General features: G+C 41.6%; 2 protein-coding genes across 2 annotated transcripts; one reads left to right on the forward strand and one right to left on the reverse strand.

The window, feature by feature from the left end:
- Positions 1-1171: 1171 nt before the first annotated feature.
- Positions 1172-14211, reverse strand: plekhm1 (pleckstrin homology domain containing, family M (with RUN domain) member 1). The gene is made up of 12 exons (XM_080462633.1): positions 14017-14211; positions 13263-13352; positions 12556-12788; positions 11778-12443; positions 10291-10771; positions 8857-9004; positions 6876-7859; positions 5589-5734; positions 4707-4900; positions 4558-4621; positions 3824-3981; positions 1172-2948 (listed from the first exon to the last, which is right to left on the reverse strand). The coding sequence occupies exons 2-12, from the start codon at positions 13314-13316 to the stop codon at positions 2840-2842; spliced, it is 3237 nt and encodes a 1078-aa protein (XP_080318759.1). The 5' UTR covers positions 13317-13352; positions 14017-14211; the 3' UTR covers positions 1172-2839.
- A 3493-nt stretch (positions 14212-17704) lies between these two features.
- On the forward strand, positions 17705-18677 carry LOC308120238 (interferon a3-like; the record flags this gene model as incomplete). The annotated part of the gene is made up of 5 exons (XM_080480725.1): positions 17705-17836; positions 17941-18030; positions 18147-18296; positions 18419-18502; positions 18582-18677. 5 exons carry the CDS (start codon positions 17705-17707, stop codon positions 18675-18677), a joined length of 552 nt encoding a protein of 183 aa, XP_080336851.1.
- Positions 18678-22040: the final 3363 nt, after the last annotated feature.

Consider the following 22040-nt stretch of genomic DNA (forward strand, 5'->3'; position numbering starts at 1 on the left):
AAGAAATCATTGTTTGTTAAGTATACGTCTCGGAGTCCGTTGGTAGTGCCAGTTGGCTCCCAGTCACAAGGTTTGATCACCTGTCTCGCCTTGTCAACGTGTCTTTGAGCAACACACTGAACCAAGCACCTCGCACAGCAGCCCACAGCAGAGTGCCCGAGTAAAATTTGCTGTAGAAGTAAACGTTTAACCCTGCGATAATCTTCGAGTTCCACTAAAGGCGTTTTTATCTCATGCATTTATTCACAACGCAGCTTCGCTTGGTGCTGTTCCCAGCTGACGGAGAAACAGGCAGTGAAACCTGGGGGGAGGGGGACAGAGAGAAAGAGAGAGACACACAGTCTAGTTTGACCTGTGTCGCCTATACATCAAGTTTAATTTGATCAATTCAACCTGAAACTTTATTTTTACAATATCTAAAGAAAAAATTGTAAATGTTATCGAGTTAAAACTTGGATAATCAACCTCACAGTACTTCTTGGGAAACTGCTTTTCGGGCTGAAAGTTGACCCCGTTTGGCCACAGGTAGAGGAAGAAGAAAGTATGCTTCATTGAGCACCTTGGGGAAATTCCTCCTCTGCGTTCAATCCATCCTTGACCTGAAGACCACATGCTCGAAGCAGAGGGGTGGCGCCCAAGGTCAGAGGTCATGCTCAGGGGGGATTCACACCTGCAAACTTCTGATCCAGAGTCCACTTGTGTAACCTCGAGGCCCCGGGGCCAAAACACCAGCAACTCCCCCAGAGAAGTCTATTCGTTGTCTCAGTATAAAATATTCAACTCAATATTGAAATGTTTTCCATCGGAATCAAGTCAAATTCTAGATTTTCTCCGAGGCAAACTTTAATTGTTTTTCCCTCGGTCACACCCAAAGTGACCATCACAGGAATGTGGTCATACGACATGACCTCTCACCTTTTTCCTGTAATTAAACTCATTTCAAGCCACAGCCAGTAGAACATTTAACTTTTTTCAAAAACTGCTAATTGTTAAACATTCTATGAGTTTGAATTTGAGAAAATTCCCTCGTCATTTAGAGGATGTGTATAATATCTCTCGTACACACATCGAGCTCACTATATGCTGCTCATCTTAGCACTCAATTCTTTTTAAGAAGTGTCGTTTCTCACACTTCTCATAAAACTTCAAGTGAAGCACACGAGAGAGGAGCGAATGTAACACACTGACTTTTATTTCGGCAGTTGTGCATCTTACAAGGTGAGATGAAATAAATACAGACCTGAATTAACAGTACAACAGTTTTCTGAATTTCCCATTTGGTTGTGATATGTTCTGCATAAGAAGGAAACCTTGTTCAACATTTGTTCTCTTTAATCTTTAAGGGCGTTTTGAAGGATCAACAAGCAAATCAGTTCCACTTCAAGAAAAGTAATATACATTTTTTGATAATCATATTTGACAATTTTTTTATTATTTCAACTTTATTGTTAAAAATCTCGAGATTCTTTGCAAGTATAATTTTTCATAAAATAATTCTGAATTTAAATAACAGTAAGAGGGTAAATAATCATGTTTATATTCAGAACATCAATATAGTCTCAAAACTGGATTTTACTGGATAACTTTTTATATAAAAACAACTTTTTGCAACTGAAAGGGAAAAAAAAATCAATCATTGTTCATACCAAAATAACTTTAATCTTAATTTAAGGTATGTTCATATTTGTTTTCTTCAAAATTTCAACCAATTTCTTAAAAATGTAGTCAAACCGTTATGAAAAAACAAAAAGTACCCTTTGATGTGGTACTAAGTTTTAAGCTTAAAGTTCAAATATGACAGATTATTTCTTTATATTTAAGGATAAAGTCAAAACGGTATCATTGTTTTAAGTTAAGTGTATTCTAATATTTTAATAAATTTTTCATCTTCATATGTTACCTTTTGTTTTTCTCAAATTAAAATTTTTTTTTTTTCAGCCTTGGTTGGCTCGGCAATCACAGCAAGTTAGTAAGAAACATTCTGTCCGTGGATCGTTTGATGTGCTCAGGGGAAATAACAGCTGAAAACGAGCTGAAATATTGGCTTAACAGTCGTGCAAATATGCAAAAAAGAAAAAACTTCAGTGAGACTTACTGTGAACTCCAATAATTCCCCTAAAACCTTGAATCATCATCACTGTGTCTTATTTCTACTCATTTGCTTCATTAGTGGACTCAGCATAACAAACATTTTTTTTTTTCATTTCCTCTGTGGACCTTTGGGACTCCTGTGATGCTTGTGAATCACACCTGTAGTGCCAGTTCCAGAGTTAACATACAAAGTCTTCATATTTACATTAAATCAAAAAATATGTAATGCATCCATGTGATTTCACGTCCTGGTTATGAAAATTAAAAAAACAACAAAAAAAAACCAGTAAGTGATGTGTTTTGAGGAAATGGTGTAAAGCTTCCATTTTAAAAGAAAAGAAGGCACAATCAAAACGTGTTATTTCAGCCTCACTGTTGTATCTGCCAAACCATGCAGAGCCCACTCCTGTAAACATGATGGTTAAGAACTTCAATGTGAATAATAATAATAATAATAAATGAGCTGGATCCCAGTGACGGCAGCGAGCTCCAGCCTTCACAGAGGTATTAAAGTCACTGGTCAGGAACATTTGGCTACGTTAGGTCAGCATCACGAGGCTCCAAGTGCTTCTGCATTAGTGCAAGAGAGTGTAGCTACTGCAGCAGCGTGGCTGTCACACCGTCCGCTTTTCTTTTCACGTCAGTTGCTGGTAATTGCACTTGAGGTTAGGGCATGAAAAAGCTAGATTTTGTATTTCGGCAGGAGCGCCGCCCCCCGCTGCCCCTCGTCGGCCCACCGTGGCTGCTCTCAGTCCTGCAGATCCCTCTCCAGGTACTTCTGCATTCGCTCACAGCGAGGGCAGGAGCGCCCGGCGGGTTTACATTCCAGGTGAAACACGGCTTTACAATCTTTACACCTGGAAAACAATAAAAAAAAAGAAAAGAAAGAAAGAAAGTTAGATAGTGGAAAGACGACACCCTCAAACAGTCAAGAAGAGAACTTCAGTTAACTTGTTTGCATGACTATTTGACTTTTGGTGGAAGTATTAAATATCACATTTTGGCATAAACATTTCAAAAGTCAGTAACTTTAAAGCCGTTTTAGATAAAAAACATACTGTAAATAAGAAAAATATTCAGTATGACCCAAAGTTACTGATTTGAGTAATTTTCAAAAAGGACTTTAATCATCCAGTTTGCATATTGTGACATTACAAGGCAGCAGCCCTATTGTATTACATCTTTAGTGGGAAACTGAACATAGTTGCAGAGTAGATCTTTTATTTTTTTGGTCATTGAATCTTTAAAATATTTTTGAAGAAGATGACCTCAGGCCTTGTTTACACAACAATTTCAAGGGAAAATGAAAATGTCAGTGTACTCCCATTGTTCATGTTTATCGTTCACTACGTGCGTGTAGTTTCATTACAAAGACAAACAACAGCATCCACTAGTGGTCTTACATACCAACTACATTGTTTTCGGCATTCCTGACACTTCCGAGTTACCTGACATCATTTTCAAATAGTCTAAACGCAAAACCTTTCTGAAATGAAAATGCAAAAAACGATGCGTTTTCACTGAAACGCTGTCGTGCACACGGGGCCTAAGAACTGATGAGTAAATCTGTTGGTTTCATTTGTTACGAAGTCCAAGAAATCATCAGGAAAAAAACTAAAATAGGTTCACAATTAACATAAGAAATATTTTCCTCCAATATACCTCCACTGCCTTGTGGCTCTAAGTCTGCTGCAGAGACGGCACGATGCCTGGAAAGATCACGGCGACCTACCGCGTCGTGGTCTCCAACTGGAAGGGAAAGATGATGTCGTTGGAGTGGCAGATCTGGCAGAAGAAACCCCGCTGGGTGCACAGGTCACACTGGAACACGTGGTTGGACGCGTAATGGAGCAGTGTGTACAGGAAGTTTGCATACTGGCCCTCTGCTATCTGTGTTCAAAAATATGAAGACATGCGCATCCATCAGGAGGTTTTACGGCAGCGATGTGCAGCAACATCAGAGCCGGCTCGCAATATGGGTAAATGTGCGTGCTGTGCCCTCCAGGGGGCGCCACAAGATGGAGAAAAAAATAAATCTTCAATAGGATTAAATTAAAAACAGTTATCAACTCATAAAATGGAAAAGCTCACATTTTGATTAAAATGTAAAGCAATGGCCAATTAGTGTTACTACAAATGATAATAGCAAATAAGTAGAAAAGTATAATTATGTATACTTACATCAGTTTAAATAACTACGTGTATATCATTGCAAAGTGTAAATGTAGCTTTTGTGTGGGGTTACTGTGTGCAAACTGTGTGGTTATTTAAATTGTTTGATGTTGATTTCTATTGTATATTCAATTGTAATTTGCTCAGCATGTGAATTTGGTAAGATGTTAACTTAAAAATTAAAGACAATGCTAAAAACAATGCTGCTGCATTGCTTTTGTGAGCGTTTGTGAATCGCAGATGGAGGGTTGAGCCATTTAACGTCTGGCCGGCTCTGTGCAACATGATGGATACCTGTCGCAGGTCCAGGACACTGTACAGCTGGCTCGACTCCAACAGGTACGTCCGCTCTCCCATTCTGGAGATGGAATTAGAAAAGATTCAATGGAAATGACTTGCTGAGATCGTTCGTAACTCTCATCATTAATCACAGTATCAGACACCTTGCATGGAGCTTCTTGCAGGCTCCACTGCGGCAGGTGAGCAGGTAGTCTCCCAGCAGACGGAGCTTCTGCCGCAGGCCCTGAGCCTGAGCCATGGACTCGGAGTGCTTCACCAACTCGGGGTTCAGCTGCTCCAGGTTCAGCAGGGGCTCCTGCTCCACCTGAGCCAGCAGCCGCACGGCTTTCACAGACACCTGGACAGACGAGGACACGTGAGCCGTCTCATCGCTACGACACTCCGAAGAAGGTGAAATCAGAGCCCGCTGGAGAACGGCTCAGTTCTATGAAGCGTGTCTGGATTCTAATTTCTTTGACAAAAAGTGACACCTTCTCATTGTGCCCTTTCAGGTCAACTTCACAACGCTGAGCACAAAGCGTACAGATCCGGAGGCCTTGTAGACAGTTGCATGTCCAAAAAGTACCTTATTTTACCCAAAAATGATTGTGCAGGATAAGACAAATAAAATATATTATGATGAAAATTATGCAATTATGATGAATCAATTTAAAAGATCAAGAAGTTTTACTGTCAAAATATTTTGAAAAATGTCTTCACTGGAGATTATGTGGTAATTACTCATGCAACAAGGTAGTCTCACATTTTTATAGAAGATCCGGTGTCTGTGAGATCGTCAAAATGTGCGACAAAGCTGGAGAAATGTCTCCTTAAACCAGAAGTTTCATAGTACTTTCATCAAGAAATTAAGCTTGTGTCAAAAAAAACAAAAAAAAAACAAGCAAAGAATGCACAAACACATTCAACTCAAGTGTTTGGATATTAACAAACATTGAATAACAGCTGCTGCTGCAGTCTTCATTTACCCGGAGGCAAAAACTCCTGATTTACTCCTGGCCTTAAACGTTAACGTTTGCCGTCCCTACCTCTCGTGGCGTGAGGTCCCAGTTGTGTACCATGCGGGCGGGGATGATGCTGGTCTCCCCAGTGTGGCAGGTGTCACAGTAGTACTGGCCTGAGAACTCGCATAACTTGGCTTGGCCGCGGGACGGGCCGATCTGCTGAGGGCAACCTACAGAGTGCAGAGTCGACAAAACTCGGATTCTGAGTCACATCCAGAAACAAAACTGAGGCTTTATAGACGCTTTTCAGAGTTTTGTTTGTCGTCTAAGGCTGAATGAGACCAACAACTGAGGCCAGTATTTTACAAATAAAACTTGTGGAGGAAAATGTTATTTGGACGACATTGACATGACAAACTGCAGTGACACTTCTCAGAAAACCGTAATTGAATGTGATGCAGACTATGTCCTTTCGTCTCAAGAATAACACAAAGCTGGATGGTACCACAATAAGATGCTCTGATCATCTTCCATATAAAACACAAATAGAAGTCATTTTTGAACATGGAAAATACAAAATAAATATGTAAAAGTTCCAACTGAAACTGTGACAAATAACTGACTGAAGTTGCTCCAACGAAAAACAGTGGCAACCAACGAAGTTCAACAATACTAATCAAGAAAGAGCTTAAAGCAAAAAGTGGTGTGTGAGTTTAAACCTGATGTAATGACACCCGAGGTTACTTGATTACTTGAGTGGAAGCTCGGGTGTACTGCTGGAGGTTAACAGCCATTACAGAACACAACACTTGACTTTGCTGGGACACTCGTACAATGTGGTTCCTCAGATGAAACAAAAGGAGTGTTGAAGCTTTTTGAAGAAATCCAGTTGGGCTGCGCAAAAGATCGATTCATCAAATTTGTAGCTAAAAATGATTTTTATTTTGGAAATTCGAGTTTCTTTCTCCCCACTGTTTTTCAGCGTTTTTCACGTACCGTCCGACCATTCCTTGTGGCTTTCCATAGTTGCTGTTGCACTTTTGATTAAACCTCAGTTAAAGCTTGAATTTGTTGAATAACAGAGCCTCTTTAACTTTTTATTTTGGGATTAGTTATATGCATTTTAACTGTGAGGACAATCACAGCAATAAAGTTGCACTTTTGAAGATATATCAGATGTCTGCAGTCATTTTTAGGTGCATTGAGAAAAGAAAATTGAAAATCGAATTTAAACAAAAAATTTTCTTAAAAAAAAAAACCATCGATTTTATTTTTTAGGCCAAATCGCCCAGCCCCAAGTATAAGATGTGCAAAAATATATAATTTTGCATTAAACTATAACATTCTATATCGTACTGTTCACACATTTACCTGCACACTTGAAGCTCTGAGCGTCCAGTCCTTTCTCTGAGGGAACTGTGCAGAGATGAACCAGAAGTACACCATCTTCTTTCAGTCTGTGCTGCACCAGCCTGTTGAGGTTTCCCGTCAGACCCGAATGGCCCACAGGAGGCTCCTCCAGGCCGGCGTCCTCCCCGCTCTCAAGGTAGGAGTCCAGAGCCCCACGGACCAAAACCCTCCAAGAGCGAGCCTCCTCTGGGTTTTCTGCCCTCAGTCGAAGCGTCTCCCTTACTGTCAAGAGTTTGAAAAAGGCTGGCCCCCCCAGAGAGACGTCGGGAACAACGTCCCGGATGTCGCCGATGGGGTGGCACAGCCGCATTAACTTCCTCCCCTCGTGAACCTTGAAGCCTTTCAAGGCCTCCAGCGAGAGGGAGAAGACCAAGGGCGCCCACGTCCGAGCCTCTGAGTCCGTGGAACAGTACAAAACTGATTCTTTAATGGCATCGGTCTCCAAGTCGGCGGCCCGAGTCCAGTCCAGCTCCTGCGAGGGAAGAGGAGCCTCCTGCCCTGCACACGCACTCGTGTCAGAGGAGGACAGGCGGCGCTCGGGGCTGGACGGAGCAGAGGAGGGCGATGAGAATCTCTCGTCCACACCGTTCTCACCGCTCGGCTGCAGCACCTCCCACTGCTCGTCGGCACGGGACGCCGGCCGGCACTTGTTCACGGCCTCCACTATGCGGTCCACCCAGTCTTCCGCTTCGTCGTGATTGGCGGCTCGGAGGTAGAGCCGCTTCCCGGGAAAGGCCAGCTCAAAACGGCCCTCCGGCGACGTGATGCAGGCGTCCTCGCATCGCAGCAAGGAGCAGTTGTCGCAACACGTCCGCTCCTCTGCGTTGACGTACAGGCGGAACTCGAAGGGCGACAGCTCGCAGTAGTAGTCGCGCCACATTCCCATCGCCCCTCGTCGCTCCAGGTGGCCGAGCTTCAGTAAGCCACGGAAGGGGTTCGACAGCCCTGATCATTCAAACAGGAGGACATGGACAGTGAGCATACGTCAACTTAGATCATGGGTGTTAAAACATCTTTAAACATACAGAAAAATCTAGAAAGGGCATGCTATATTACTGAAAATGACTGAAAGTTGATGCACCGTTATGCCATTTTGCATGTCTTTGCAACCATATTTTCTGGAAGATAAAATCACGCCTCAGAATGAGTTGGGTCATGAAGAAAACTACATATAGTATAAAACGCACTCGAGTATAAGAGCATATATTTTTCCATGTCCACATGTAACTTCAGCGCTGATGATCCTGGTCCATCACCTCCTGTTAGTTTCTCCTCAGCTTTTAGCCCACGACTGGCCTTCTTTTTCCTCATCACAGTAACAGATTCTCTGCTTTTTCTCTAAACTGTCATTGACCACCTTCATAACATATTACATTGATTGACTGAAGTGAATAATGCTGTAATCCTTTTATCACAGCAGCTGTTCAGCCGGGATATAATGCAAACACACATTTAGTCTTCAGAGTTGTTGAGTGTTGAGAGAAGGTAAAATGCATAAGAACTGGAATTTAGTAGGACCAAATTGTGAAACTGTATCTTTTGTGGGACGCTTCCGGGCTGCAGTCGGTGAATAACAATTAAAAGTTGTCTAAGAAAAGAAAAGAAATGAAGCAGTGCAAAGTGGGGAGTAGAGGCTGGCTCCCATGGTCCGATTCAACAGAAAAGCCGAGGCTGTTCCTGTCAGAATAATCAAATCTCCCTCATCATGAAGTTAAACACTGAGTGTGGAAGTGGTTAAAGAAAATCTGCTCAGACGAACAGAGATTACGGTCAGCGCTTCTCCATCTACAACATAAGTCTGAGTAGTTCCTAATATAAAACACAGCCACAAGACTTTTTTCAATACTTCTCGGTACTTTGCTTTTTTTTACTTGGCCTGACTTCCTCAATTTCACTGGTAGGCCACTTTCAAGAAGCCACCATCTTTCAGAAACAGTTTTACCTATTTGTCTGCGATGGACGACGCTGGGAGGCGACGGAGGAACCTGGAGGTCCGCCGTGGGTGCTGAGGAAGACACATCATCACTGTCTGGTACTTCCTCCAGATGAGGCTTGTAGATGTCGTCTTCTGAGATCCAAGAACGCGAGTGCTACAAATAAAAAAATGATTGAACAGTCCTCATTCTGTTCATTGACCAACCAACATAGCTCATATTAATTAATGTCTACAAGATTTGAAGGCATTTCTGGAGTCAGAAGGTTATTCAGTGATTATGTTAGATGTGATATGATTTTTGTCATCGTATGTTTATACTTATACTATAGGAATTGCCAAGTTAAACTACTGTTTCTAAAACTTAAGGTTTTGTTTGAGTCTTTACGTTAGTCCATGCGTACTTCAAAAAGAAATCAGCTCAGAGGGGAAATATTGTGACATTTCCTGCAGCCGTTAAGGTTTGGAAATCACACGCTTACAGAAGAGTGTAGATCTACTTAATTCACAACATCCTGTCACAGGGGAAGTGCTCATTCCTTATCTGCCATCAGTGTTTTTCTGACAGCCCAGTATGACCATTATAGCAGCGCAGAGGGAACTTCTTTTTTTTTTTTTAGCACAGTAAGACCAGTGTGACTCCTTGTGATCTCCATGTGTAGCTCCAGCTGAGTGGGGAAAATATGTCACTCACTGAACCCGCAATTTTCCAAGAGTTATTCTAAGGCTTGTGTTTCCAATATGACACTGAACTTTCCAGAGATTGAGAGTCAAACATTTTGTCTGTGATTTCCTCAGGGGGGAAAAAAAACTCAACTTAGAAGTATTCGGTTGTGAACACAACATCAAGCGTGACTGACTTTTTTGAGCTGATAACTGACAGTATAATGCAACAGCTCAATATTGAATTACATATTCGAAAAAGGTGGCATACGGGTGAAGTGGTTAGCACTCCTGCCTCGCAGTTAAATCCCTGGTTCAAGTCCAGTTGGAGCCTGCTCTTAAAGTAGTTTGCATGCTTTTTCTGTGCTTGTGTGTAATTTTTTTTCCAGTTTCCTACCTCAGCCTCAAGACATGCATGTGAGGTTACTGCTGACTGAATGGGAATGAATGAGTGTGTGTGTGTGTGTGTGTGTGTGTGTGTGTGTGTGTGTGTGTGTACAGGGTGTATCCTCTCTTTGCACGCCAACAGCCAATTTTGCCACTATAATTCATTAATTTTACCAGTACTACAGAGTTTCAAGTTATAAAATATTAAATATCTGCTTCTTGACTGAAATTATAGACAATTAGTCTTTTTTGTTAAATTGGCTTCTCCCTCATGGTAGAAGAGAGGATCTCTGCACTTGGGTTGTATCCTGTGTTTCCCCTTGTTAGAAAATGAAAGGGTAATGCAATGTGTCAGAATGAAAGCGGTTACATCTCTAAATCTCATTCACTCACTGGAAGAGAATCCGAGGACGCCTTCCTGCTCAGGATGCTCGTGGAGCGACGTGGACCTTGATGCTCCTTGGCTTCGGAGCTGCTCCTCTCCAATGTTGCCGTTTTCGTCCTATCAGGGACAGATTGACTCCCCTGCTGAACACCAGTCTCGTGCGTGTCCTCCACGGGCTCCCTGACTGAAGTCGGCACGTCAGCGTATGTATCCACCTCAGCGGAGACGCTCTCCGGGGCTTCGGGGGAACACCGCTCATCCGTGCCCTCAGCAGGCGGCACCGGTGGTAGTTCTGAGTCAGGCAGTACGCAGTTCGGGAGCAGGTCTTCGGGGTCATTGGAAGGCGTTGAAGGACCGTGGATCTCGCTGTCCGAGCTGCTGAAAAGAGCCGTCTCTGAGAACTGGTCGGGGCCGGAGCTGGAGACAAACGAGTCTTCACGCATTGAGTCCTGACTGCAGTGGCCACTCTCCCGGAAATCAGTCAATGAACTGCAGAAAAGTGATGACACGATGAACATCTTTTGCCAATAAAATTGCTAAAGTTGCCAAACTAAAAACACTTGATAGAAACATTGATGCTAAGAGTCAGCAGGGATGTTTCAAATGTATTTTTCAACACATTGCACCAAGAGTTTAATTTCGCCATGTCTCCACCACAAAACCGACCCTTCAAAAAATCTTTCACAAGTTCAAAATTTAACCCAATCAACTGGAATGACACAATTAAAATATGACTTCCATCTGCCTACAGACATAACAAAACCACAAAATAACATGTTTATAAATACCCAAACATCTTTTTAAAACACAACAGAAAACCACATTAAGTCGCAATTTTAATAAAAAACATAAAATCCCAAAATGACTAAACAAATGTGTGCTCAGCAGAGAATATCTATGCTGCTAACGTCAACTCTGGTTTGTCATCCTCAACTGTTACAAGTGTTGCCTGAAAACAATCCAGACAATCTGGGCCACAGCAAACAGAAAGCTCCTAAATATGGAACCAAGAGGATATCAGAATTCACCAAAAAGTGGACACAATCCGGGTTTCCCCATCATTATTGACATTCAATAACAAAAAAAAAAAAAAGACAACAATGCTAATTTATTATCTTGAGAAGAGCATGAAAGCAGAATCTTAAATAGTTCTTAAATACCCAACTGTCAAACCTAAGCATGATTGATTCCATTCACTTTCTTAACAACATTAAGCGGAATAATTTCTTGCAGCTTGTCAAGATGAGCAGCGTCTTCTACTCAGAGCAGCTGGGATTACAGCGTCTCTGGGTAAACGATATCATATTGACCTCAGTGTGGCTCGCGCCAACAAACAAAAGCAGCAGGAGCACCTGATGTCTGAAACACAGCTCACATGCTTCTCTTTTCTCATTTTCCAGATGAAATCACGAAAAAAAAAACTGCTGGGTTTGTGAGAGGACATCACTCCACCTGTCAACCATGGCCAAACACATAGTTGAAGAGACATACGTACTTCTTCTGTGGCCTCTTGGTGCTGTGGTTGACGCTGATGGGTATGTCCTGATCACAGGACGACCACTGCTCGCCTGCCGGGCTGCGGGGGTCCTGCCCCTGCAGGAGGCTGTCGGAGCTCAAGCTGGAGGAGAGCTGAGAGGAGCCTGTGGTATCCAAGCTTAAATTAGAAGAGTGGTGGGCAGTCCTGCCGCCTTGCAACACGCCTGACCCCCTTGCAAGTAACACCGGGCACCCTTTATCCAACGTATCGGAGGAGCCCGATGATTGAGACGCAGAGTCCCACAGTTCTTTACATGGGGGCTTTGAGACGGGATGGTTCCCACCGTTGACTGGCAGGTCCAGAACGTCAGCTTGGGAGAATGGGCAGAGTCCAGCAAGCGCAAGAGGCGTGGTCGTCCACTCGTTGAGGACGGCAGACTTGTACGACAGGCTGAACGTGAGTGAAGCCAGACCCTGGAGGTAGCTGAGGAGCACCTCTCGCTCCTCCGCGTTCAGGAGCAAGGCACTAGGCTGGTAATGGGCCCGCAGCTTGGAGTCTTCCCGGAACAGGGATGCGAGGTAGCACTCGAGGAGGCCATGGTTGAGGGCGAGCCGCAGCCAGGCTCGACAGCGACCCACATCCGTGCCCACAAAGCTGATTTTCTCCAGCTCTGTGATCACATCACTGGGGGAATGACAAAGGCAGATTTAGGCTGAGGTTTAAACGATTTGATCAACTTTAGTTGACATTCGATGAAACAACATTGTCATATTATTGTGCCTCTGCCCAGACTAACCGGTGGGTGACGGTCTTGAGGAGACTCCAGAAAAACGGCTGAGGGAGGGCGACTTTACGACTCCGGCCCGCCGCCTCAGACCGGATGTACTTGCCCTTGATACCGTGAATGAAAATGGCTTCCAGGGCACAGCAGAGGAGGTTAGCGTCACCATCTTCACTGGTCACCACCGCGTCCAACGTCACGTATCGTTTTTGCAAGGCCTTGAGTGACTGTGCCAACCTCTCCTTGATCTGTGTGTGAAAGAGAAAAAACATACATCATCTTACATTTCACTTGAACACGTTAAGTGATTGTGATGAAAAGGAGGCGAGATATATTTCAAACACATGAGAGACATTTGGCTGAATTTTTTCTGTGTTGAAGTTCACTGTGTAATGAGGGAACTAAGATCAGCAGAGATGTTATATAACACAGGCAATGAATTCCCGATGGTTACATGACAACTGATGCGTGGAAACAAGAGACACTAAAATGATCAAACCTATATTATGAAACGGCTGGCAGAATGAAAGCCATAGATTAAGCAACATTTAGAGTCTTTAAAAGTTTGAGACGCTGCACTCTGAAGAGCTCTTCTCTGGCTGTGGTTGACTTGGAAAGGACTTAAACCTCACAATAACAAACGCATGCAGAGCCAAAACCTCAACATGAGCACATTCGAGCTAAAATCTTTTCTCACAATAATGCAGTTGCTCTGAGTTTACCTGTCTGACATCTTTCGCCTCAGGTGGCGTCTCTGGTGTCTGTGTGGCAAGCATGGCACCTCTGTAGAAGGTTTACTCTCTCATGGCACTCTGAAAAACAAAGATCCAAATCTTGTATGGTAACTCAAGTCACTACCATGACATTTGGCCTCTTAGATGGACAAACAAGTTGTGCAAGCTTGCAGTCAGACAGGCAAAACATGTGATGATAAGAAAGCATTTATTTTGTTCCCCTTCTCCGATATATGCTGCTGGTGTGAGGATGACTTCCCACCACGGGACAGATTTCTCAGTGACATTTCTGCAGCTTCACGGTTTCATAGAGTAACCACTGGGTCACGTGACCTGGTTAAAGAGGACGTCTGAAAGGAAGTAAAAGCTTCACTTTAAATCTTCCCTCCTGAAACATAAACAATGGCACTGTGAGGCTTTGAAGGGCAAACAAGGATCCACATGACAGATTACTTTACATGATCACATAACCGAGTAAGACAGCCTTAAATACCTGGAGAGCCTTAAATAAATAGATTAACTTAATGCACAGTTTGTGAGTTTCAATTTAACCCACCCAGTGCTGGACTAATCAGTACAAGCAGCTTGAATAAACTTGAAACGTGTCATTTGTTGGGATTCCCTCATTCTGTCATAACATCGTATATAATTGTGAAAGACGAGCTGTTTTAAAGACGAAAAATACACAATTTAACACTCCAAGTAGCATTATAGCAGGGGACAGAGCGGCTAGCTTCCTTACCGGAACAAATTGGTCAAACAGACGTGTTTCTTTTCAAAAAATACAGGAAACACAACTGCGGTCCGTTTAAGGCACATTAATCCGTACAGTCGCTCTCCATAGCTGTTGGTAGACACCTCGAAAAAAAGTAAAAAAAATTAAAAACCATGACGAGAAAACCGCGACGCCTACAGCCCGGCTGACGCTCTCCGACTGAAGGACTGATGCATCATGGGAACACGGCAAGACAAGTGATGCGTTCACGTCCATCACTGAATACTCACAAAAATTAGGTATCAGAAGATCATAAATATTTTACGGACATTAAACCTCCCATTAAAAGGTCTAAAATAACACATATCTTCCAACATGAATACCTTTTTTTGAAGGATGAATGGTAGACCACACATTTTGACGTGTTTTTGATAGAATGCAAAAGAAATGCCTTAGCTTCATGTGAAAGTCTAATTTACGAGGATAAGGGAATGCAGCACGTCTTCCTGGCGTGTTGATGTTGTTTAAGTGCTGACACGTGAGGACTTCATGTTCCCTGTTCACGCTGGCCACACTGAAAAAAGTTTACTGCATGTTCCCCGATCAAACTGACAACACTTAAAAAGTTTCTTCGTGTTCCCTATATCTACAGATTACACAAGATTATAGATTACAAAAGTTTATTTCAGTTTCCCTGATCAGACTGACAACAAAAAAAGTTTACCTTAAACTCTCCAGTCCTGCTGCTAAAAAACAAACAAACTCCCTGCTACTTCATCAAAATTAAACATTGAAAAGCAACACTTCATTGCTTTTTGTTTGAAGTATTGGAGTGATCCGAAGCAACCCAAGTTACAATGACTCCGCAAAATGCCCCTCACAAGCAGAAAACTTTTAAAAAGACTTAGGAAATGACCACAAAGATGCACAAAATAATACAAAATACAACAATTCTAACAAATATGTTCACAAAAAGATTTTAAAAAAACACCCCAAAGGTAAATGACTGAAATGAGAATAAACCCAAAGAGACAAGGGATAAGCTAAATATTCACAGGAACACACCAAACAAAACAAAAGATACACAATGTCTATACGAAGAGACACAATCCAGTTAAATGTAGACACACAAACTGCAAAGTGAAATAAATGAGCAACGAAAACAGACACTGATGTGAGATATAAGAGAAATATGTTTTATTACAATTTGAATCAAAATGCCCACAAAATGACAAGAAAAACAAAAAGAGAAATCACAAAATGGCAGGGACACAAACCACAAATGAATTCAAGCTGGTTTAACGTACAAAAAGGTATACAAAACAACCCCCAAATTATGCAAGATGATAATATCAAATGTTTTTATCTATTTTTAGCTTTCCAATGTCAGCTTGTTTGTCTGCCTGCTTGTTGCTCTCTGTCTCATGCCTGACTCCATTAGAGAGCTGTTCCTCTGCTCGTTCTGCTGCTTCTGCAGACTTTTCTTCTTTAAAAGATAGTTTTTCTTTTTCATCCTCACCTTGCACTTGTGGAATAGGTGCGTTGTTTTTCTATAAGAGTCAGGAGGGGGCTATGTTGTTATTACTTTTTTCCCTACATGTGCCTACATCAATATTGTATCCCCTTTCTCCAGAAGAGCATTGTGGGGCTGGAGTGGATCCCAGCTGACTAATGGCTGAGGCACTAATGGCTGAGGCCCAGTTGTTGCCACAAGGCAAGAAAAAGACAGGAGCAGTGGCATCTACAGGCAAGATGATGGAGTCAATAATCTAAAGTTCCTGTTTTAGTGACAAGACCCTGAGAAAACCCAGAACATAAAGTTTGCATGCAAATGATCCAAACTTGGGACATTCCTGCAGAGAGGCAAGAGTCCGTGACCAACTACCGCCACCATGTGTCCAAAAATAATGCAACAACAAAAAAGATTCCAATAAACTAAATCGCCTCCCACATAAGTATAAATGGTTCCGAATAACGGATTTCCCATCTGATGAAAAAATAAAGTGAAGAGTGAATAATTCTGCAAATTCATCCAGACATAAACATATCCGAGACATTAATATGCAGTAAAATGTTTCAGGCGGTGTGACGTTAGTCATTGTTTGCTGCCACTCATCATTACCCTGTAATACGGAAATGAGACTCAAACTTGAAAGTAGTTTGAACAGGAAGTGTAAGACTACAATTGCTATGTCTTTGATTTCCAGATTTAGGACATTTCTCTATTTTTTTTTTTCATTTTCTCTGTGAAAATATCAATAAGACAATTGTCCATGCTGAAACATTGCTGCTCCAGGTCCGGTTGAAGAGCTTATGAATAGCTCTGAAAGAGAACAATTCAGGGTGATTACACTGAGAAATCCTGCCCAGGGAAAACAGGCGCACAAATAAACACAATTGACTTAATAAGACGATGAAATAAATAAAGTAACTGAACAATTATAAAAGCATGCCCACTTCATCTAAATAATATAGGAATACATCACGCACTATGCATAACACCTAAAAGAAATACAGAAAAGCAAAAGCAGGTGATCAAACACTATTTTAAACATGTGGTCATTCTTCAGAAACGCGTCTATAATTTTTGTGATGGCTGAAAACGAAGGAGACTGAAAGTGCGTCGGGTGACGCACGGCGCGCGCGCACTTTCCTTTCAGTTTTCTTTTGTGGTGGTATGTGGACACACCGCATTCTGCACATCAGCAGCTTTAATCGTGAAAAATGTGAATCAGTTGACCGTGCGGCTTTTATGGACGATACTTCCTACAAACTGAAAATAATACTTGTTTTTTTGCGGCCCACATACAAAAGCGATCGCTGCAATTCAATTCAGTTTAAACTACACTGTTGGTTCCTCGTTTTCATTTAGAAATCTAATGGAGCATTTTTTTTTAATCACATTTTCTCACTTTTTCCTTTTCTTACTAAATCTCTTTAATTGCACGAGTGGTTCAATGACAACAAAGTACATTTAATCTTTGGTGGGTTTTTACACATCACCTCTTTTACTAATAACATGACGCATAAATCATACTTAACTAAAAGTTGAAGTGCACGTCTTCATTGGTGTCCCTTATCACATATCTCTCAAACAACAATAAAAAACAAATATCCAGACTAAAAATATAAATAAATGAAGTAAAAGCGAATTTAAACTGAAACGCATCATCACATTGTTTAAAGAAAAGTGCAACGTGCAAGCAGGCGTAATGACACTCAAACAAGGCCTGTGCTGTTGTTATTGTTGTTTCTTCAATGCAACTTTTTTTTCGGGAAGACCGATTTAAACTTCAAATTTGTCATATCTGTATGACTGTTTTGATCATAAGGACGCTTGACAAAATTTAATTGTAAGCTTCGTCTTCGTTTGATAACAGTAAAAGGCATTAATTAACCCTCGTTATTACTCAACGTGGTTTTACGCACCGATTTTTGTTATAATGCACAACTTATTGTTGCACAAATCGTACAGGAGGGCACTTATTCAAACAGGAAATGTGTGACATTTAAACTTCGGTATGTGTCTGACTTTTGAATTGAACCGTAAGCCGCAGTAAAGTCTCGCGCAGTGATTCCCCGCAGATGGACGTCCGAAAAACGAAATAGGCGCGCTCTGCTTTAAATGAGGCGCTGCAGGTCTGCTCCATCACAACACCAGGAGACACCTGAAGATTTGCTTCATACCAAAGACAAACTTCAATTTCTTATGAAGATGCTCAACAAGACGTTGTCTGTGTGCCTGTTTCTGGCTCTGCTCAGTGCAGGCTCCTCGCTCAGCTGCAGGTGGATGAACGACAAATTCAAACAACACAGTCAAACCTCGTTGGCTCTGCTTGATAACATGGTGAGTGCTTCATTTCACTCTTGTTTCCAGCAGCATTGACACGGTCAAGGATTTATTTTGGTGTTTGCCCAGTTTAAAACTTGATTTGTGTGTCTGATCTGCAGACTAATAATTCCACCAACACCACTGAGGATGCTGAGCTGGACACTCTGGCCTTTCCTCACCATCTGTACGACCAGGCGTCAAAAGCTTCAGTAAGTCCTCCTCAACTATTGTCCTCTGCACCTTTAATGCACGATCAGGAGAATATAGTCATGTGACTGTGATGGGATGAATGTATCTGATGGCTCCTGATGTTCTTCTTTTCCAGGCTGAGGATAAACTTGTTTTCACCGTTCAGATCCTGAGGGAGGTTTCTGCTCTATTTGAGGAGGATTACAGCGCTGCATCATGGGAGGAGAGCACAGTGGAGCACTTTCTCAATGTCCTGAACAAGCAGGCTGATGAACTGAGCTCCTGTGTAAGTTCACTATCAACCACACTTCTACATTTCATTTGATCTGACTCGTGGTGCCCTGAACCTCTGCCACATGATGAATGTTTATCAAAAATCTTTTTCCTTGTTTCTTGCAATCAACTCAGATTGGAAGTCAGGCTCGTAAGAAGAAGAGTGCAAAGCTCCAGATGTACTTCAAGAGACTGTCACAGCTCGTCCTGAAGAAAAGTGTAAGTTGAAGTCAGATTGTGGGTTGACTAACATGTTTTGTGTCATGTGGTGATAACTGTGATATGTTTGTGTGTGTAGGAGCCCAGTGCTGCATCCTGGGAGCTGATCAGGACTGAAATCCAACTTCATCTCACAAGAGCTGATCTGCTGGCTTCATCTCTGATCCCCAACTAAAACCTGCCTGCACATCACATCAAACGGACTCATTTGATCACCGAATTTATTAATTTATTTATTTATATATTCTGTAAGCTATATATATATATTTGTTTTGTTTTAGTACATTTTCTGTGTTGATCAGCATTAGTATTTATCTATTTATCCATTCATAAAATATCACATTTCCTATAGTTCTTTTATGTTGCTGCCTTATTTATTTATTTATTTATTCATTCTTTTTACCTATTTCTGTTATGAAATGTTGTGAATAAATCAGCTGTTGATCACTTTTGTTTTAACTATAAAGACAATAAAATATATTAATTCCAACAAAGAGAAACTTGTTTGTATTTTTAATGCTTGCAAACAGAAGGGATTTCAAGGGATTGTTGATATTTGTGTTATAACAACAGTTTTTAAATAGCATAGATACACATGTGTCTGTACGTTACTGGTAACACAAAAAGCTTCGATACTGAGTCACAAGAGATGTAAAAAACTAAACAGAACCCAACTTCTTGAACCTGGTCAAAGACTGTGTGTTCATAAAGAAGAAATACTTTTCTACATGGAAATCATGTAAACCAAACCAGATCAGCTTTTCATTCAATGTAATGGCTTACAACGGCTTTTGGGCCACTTGCGGCTCGGATGACCGTACCTTTCAAATTAAAGCACAGATTATTGAAAAGGATTTTGAAGCCGACTGGATCGTTTTGGTACATCCTCATGACAATGGCAAGAAAGCACCAATCTATGGTTGCATATTACACTAATAACACTAAAAAAACAGACTCACAGTGTCCACAATGACTAATACAGTAGTGGAGACGAGGGCCGTAGCCAGAGCTTCAGAAATACTGAGGTCCACCACTCATCCACTCATCATCCCAAGTAGCGGCCTAAATGAAGACAGAAATTTAATCAAAATTGAAACATTTCAAACCAGAGATTTCAATTTATGTTGGGAATATGTGTGTACGAATCCACTCATAAATCCACTCAGTCCCAAAGCATTGTTTTATCAATACCTCGGCGTCCTCAATAGTAGCTACGGCCCTGGTGGAGACCCTCATGAAAAGCTGCAAGGAGTCACTGGCAAGAAAGAGGAAACAGAGGTGAAGATCACAACTAAAATCCTCATTTTAGGCACCGTGCCAGAATCTTGTTATCTTTTGGATCCACAAGACAATTGCTTGACTTTGTAGAGGTACTCAAAATAATCACTGCACATGACAGCTCTGTTTTTGTTTTGACGTGGTACCTTGAGCACCTGAGGGGTTTAGAACTGGACTCCACCAGAGAGGTCAGAAACAAACGATAGACCCTGTTTGCATCACAATTCAGTATATGGCCAAATGGTTTCCCTGAAGCACTTCATTTGGGCATAAGAGCAGGTTTCTATTTCACAAGATGCCATATTAATAATGTGCAAGGCTTACGAACAGAGTTATAATCGGTCGTCATGTCCGTTTTATTCTTTCTCTCATGGTCAACGAGGACAGTGCAGTTACGAGTCATCGTAGAAGAAGACGGCATGAGAAAAACAAAATTTCCATCGGGATTTCCCAAAACGGTGGAAGAACTTGTTGAACCAATCGTTGAGACTTTCGAGATGGAAGGGGAATTTGGAAGACAACTGTTGTATTAAGTACTTCTCACGGTTGTACTTCACGTCTTTGGACATGATGGCATTGGCATGAGCTGGACGGACTCTCTCTGAAAGAGTGACGGGTGACGATCAGGGCTGCCAGAAGTGGATCAATGGCCCGTCATGCCATGAGTTGCACGTGACGTTTCCTTTCTGTTTTCACTTGAAAGTGAACAGGTTTTTCCTGCACTACCTGTTGTTGACCTCAAGTTACCACACAGATGATTCTGCACTGTCTTCATCACCCAAATTCAAGAGAGATCTCTGTGATGGTTGATGATGAGGCTGTTATTCTTCTGAAAATTCTTGGGGTCTGCTCATTGGCCGTTGTCTTTTCAACTGCCAACATTTTCCCTGAATATTGCATTTATTTCTGCTTGAGGGAAACAAAGCACATCATGCTTTTCAGGGCAACACTCTGCATCACATTACAATCACAAGTGTAAAGGTATTTTATGTGATAGACCAAGAAAAGTGCGAAAGTCTTCCTCTCCCCACCGAGGAAATACTTTGTAGAGCCCCCTTTAGCCAAAATCACAGCGACAAGTCTTTTGGGATTTGTCTCTCGTCTCTTTCAGCTTTTCACATCTGAATTTTTTATCCATTCTTCTTTGGGAAAAAAGCTCAAGTTCAATCACATCGGATAGAGAGCGTCTGAACAGCAAATTGTAAATGAATCTGCTTTGATCGAAACAATTCCATTGCAGCTCTGCTGGATGCTTCAGGTCCTTTTCCTGCTGGAGGAACGATTCATTCATTCATTCATTCATTCATTCATTCATTCATTCATTCATTCATTCATTCATTCATTCATGCATTCAGTTTTGGTCTCCTCTGACCAGACCTCCTTCCTCCAACATGGCTTGTGTCAAACTGCAGACGGGATCATGGCTTTGTTTCAACAAAGTCTTTCTTCTTGTGTGATTTGAGGAGGTCAGATTGACAGTTGTCCCTTGGACAGATTGTGGATCTCTGCAGCTCATCCAGAAATACCATGATCCTCTGGGATACGTCCCTCATCATTGTCCTCCCTACCGGTCCTCAGTTCAGATGGACGGCAAAGTCTTGGTTTGCATTTGCGCCATACTTCGTTTTCAGATGATGGACTGCCCGGTACTCCATGAGATGATCAAAGATTAGTTTTTTGGTTTTTTTTGTGACTTACCCTGCACTTTATGTCTTGTGTTGTCTCATGTTTCCTTTCCTAATGTCTGAGTTCAGTATCCTTTTGTTCTGCCCTTTTGTCTTCTCTGCCCCATTTACCCCTGATAGTATTCTGGTGTGTCTCGTCAGCCCCTAAACGCCAGTGTTTTAAGCCCTCAGGCTGTCACATGGGTCCAAATCCACATTAAAGTCAACAAAAAGACCCAATGTAAAAGGTTTTGGTGTGATGAGCAAAGTACAGACACATGCACAGCTACACTTTTTAAAAGCAGATGTTCTAACACAAATATTAACAATCCATTGAAATGTAGTTTTAGAAACAGAAACTATCTTATATGTTTGCAGCAATCAAAAATACAGACAAGTTTCCATTTGTTGAAAAAAATAGATTTTATTGTCTTTTATAGTTGCAAATAAAACTGATCAACAGCTGATTTAGCAAATAAATAAATAGATGAATGAATGAATTAAGAATTAAGTAAGCAACATATCAGAAATATAGGAAACTTTATATTTATAAGTAAATAAATAAATAAATACAAATGTTAATTGATACAGAAAAT

The sequence above is a fragment of the Lipophrys pholis genome, assembly GCF_963383615.2.
Source record: "Lipophrys pholis genome assembly, chromosome: 1".
Classification (NCBI taxonomy): Eukaryota; Metazoa; Chordata; class Actinopteri; order Blenniiformes; family Blenniidae; genus Lipophrys; species Lipophrys pholis.

Bases quoted from the DNA above. Each gene is read 5' to 3' on its own strand.
- plekhm1 (XM_080462633.1), bottom strand. From the start codon at position 13,316: ATGCTTGCCACACAGACACCAGAGACGCCACCTGAGGCGAAAGATGTC. The intron at 7,860-8,856 runs GTAAAACTGTTT...TTGAATGATCAG, and splicing joins CGTCCATCGCAGACAAATAG to GGCTGTCGAACCCCTTCCGT. The intron at 4,622-4,706 runs GTGTCTGATACT...TTCCATCTCCAG, and splicing joins TGCAAGAAGCTCCATGCAAG to AATGGGAGAGCGGACGTACC.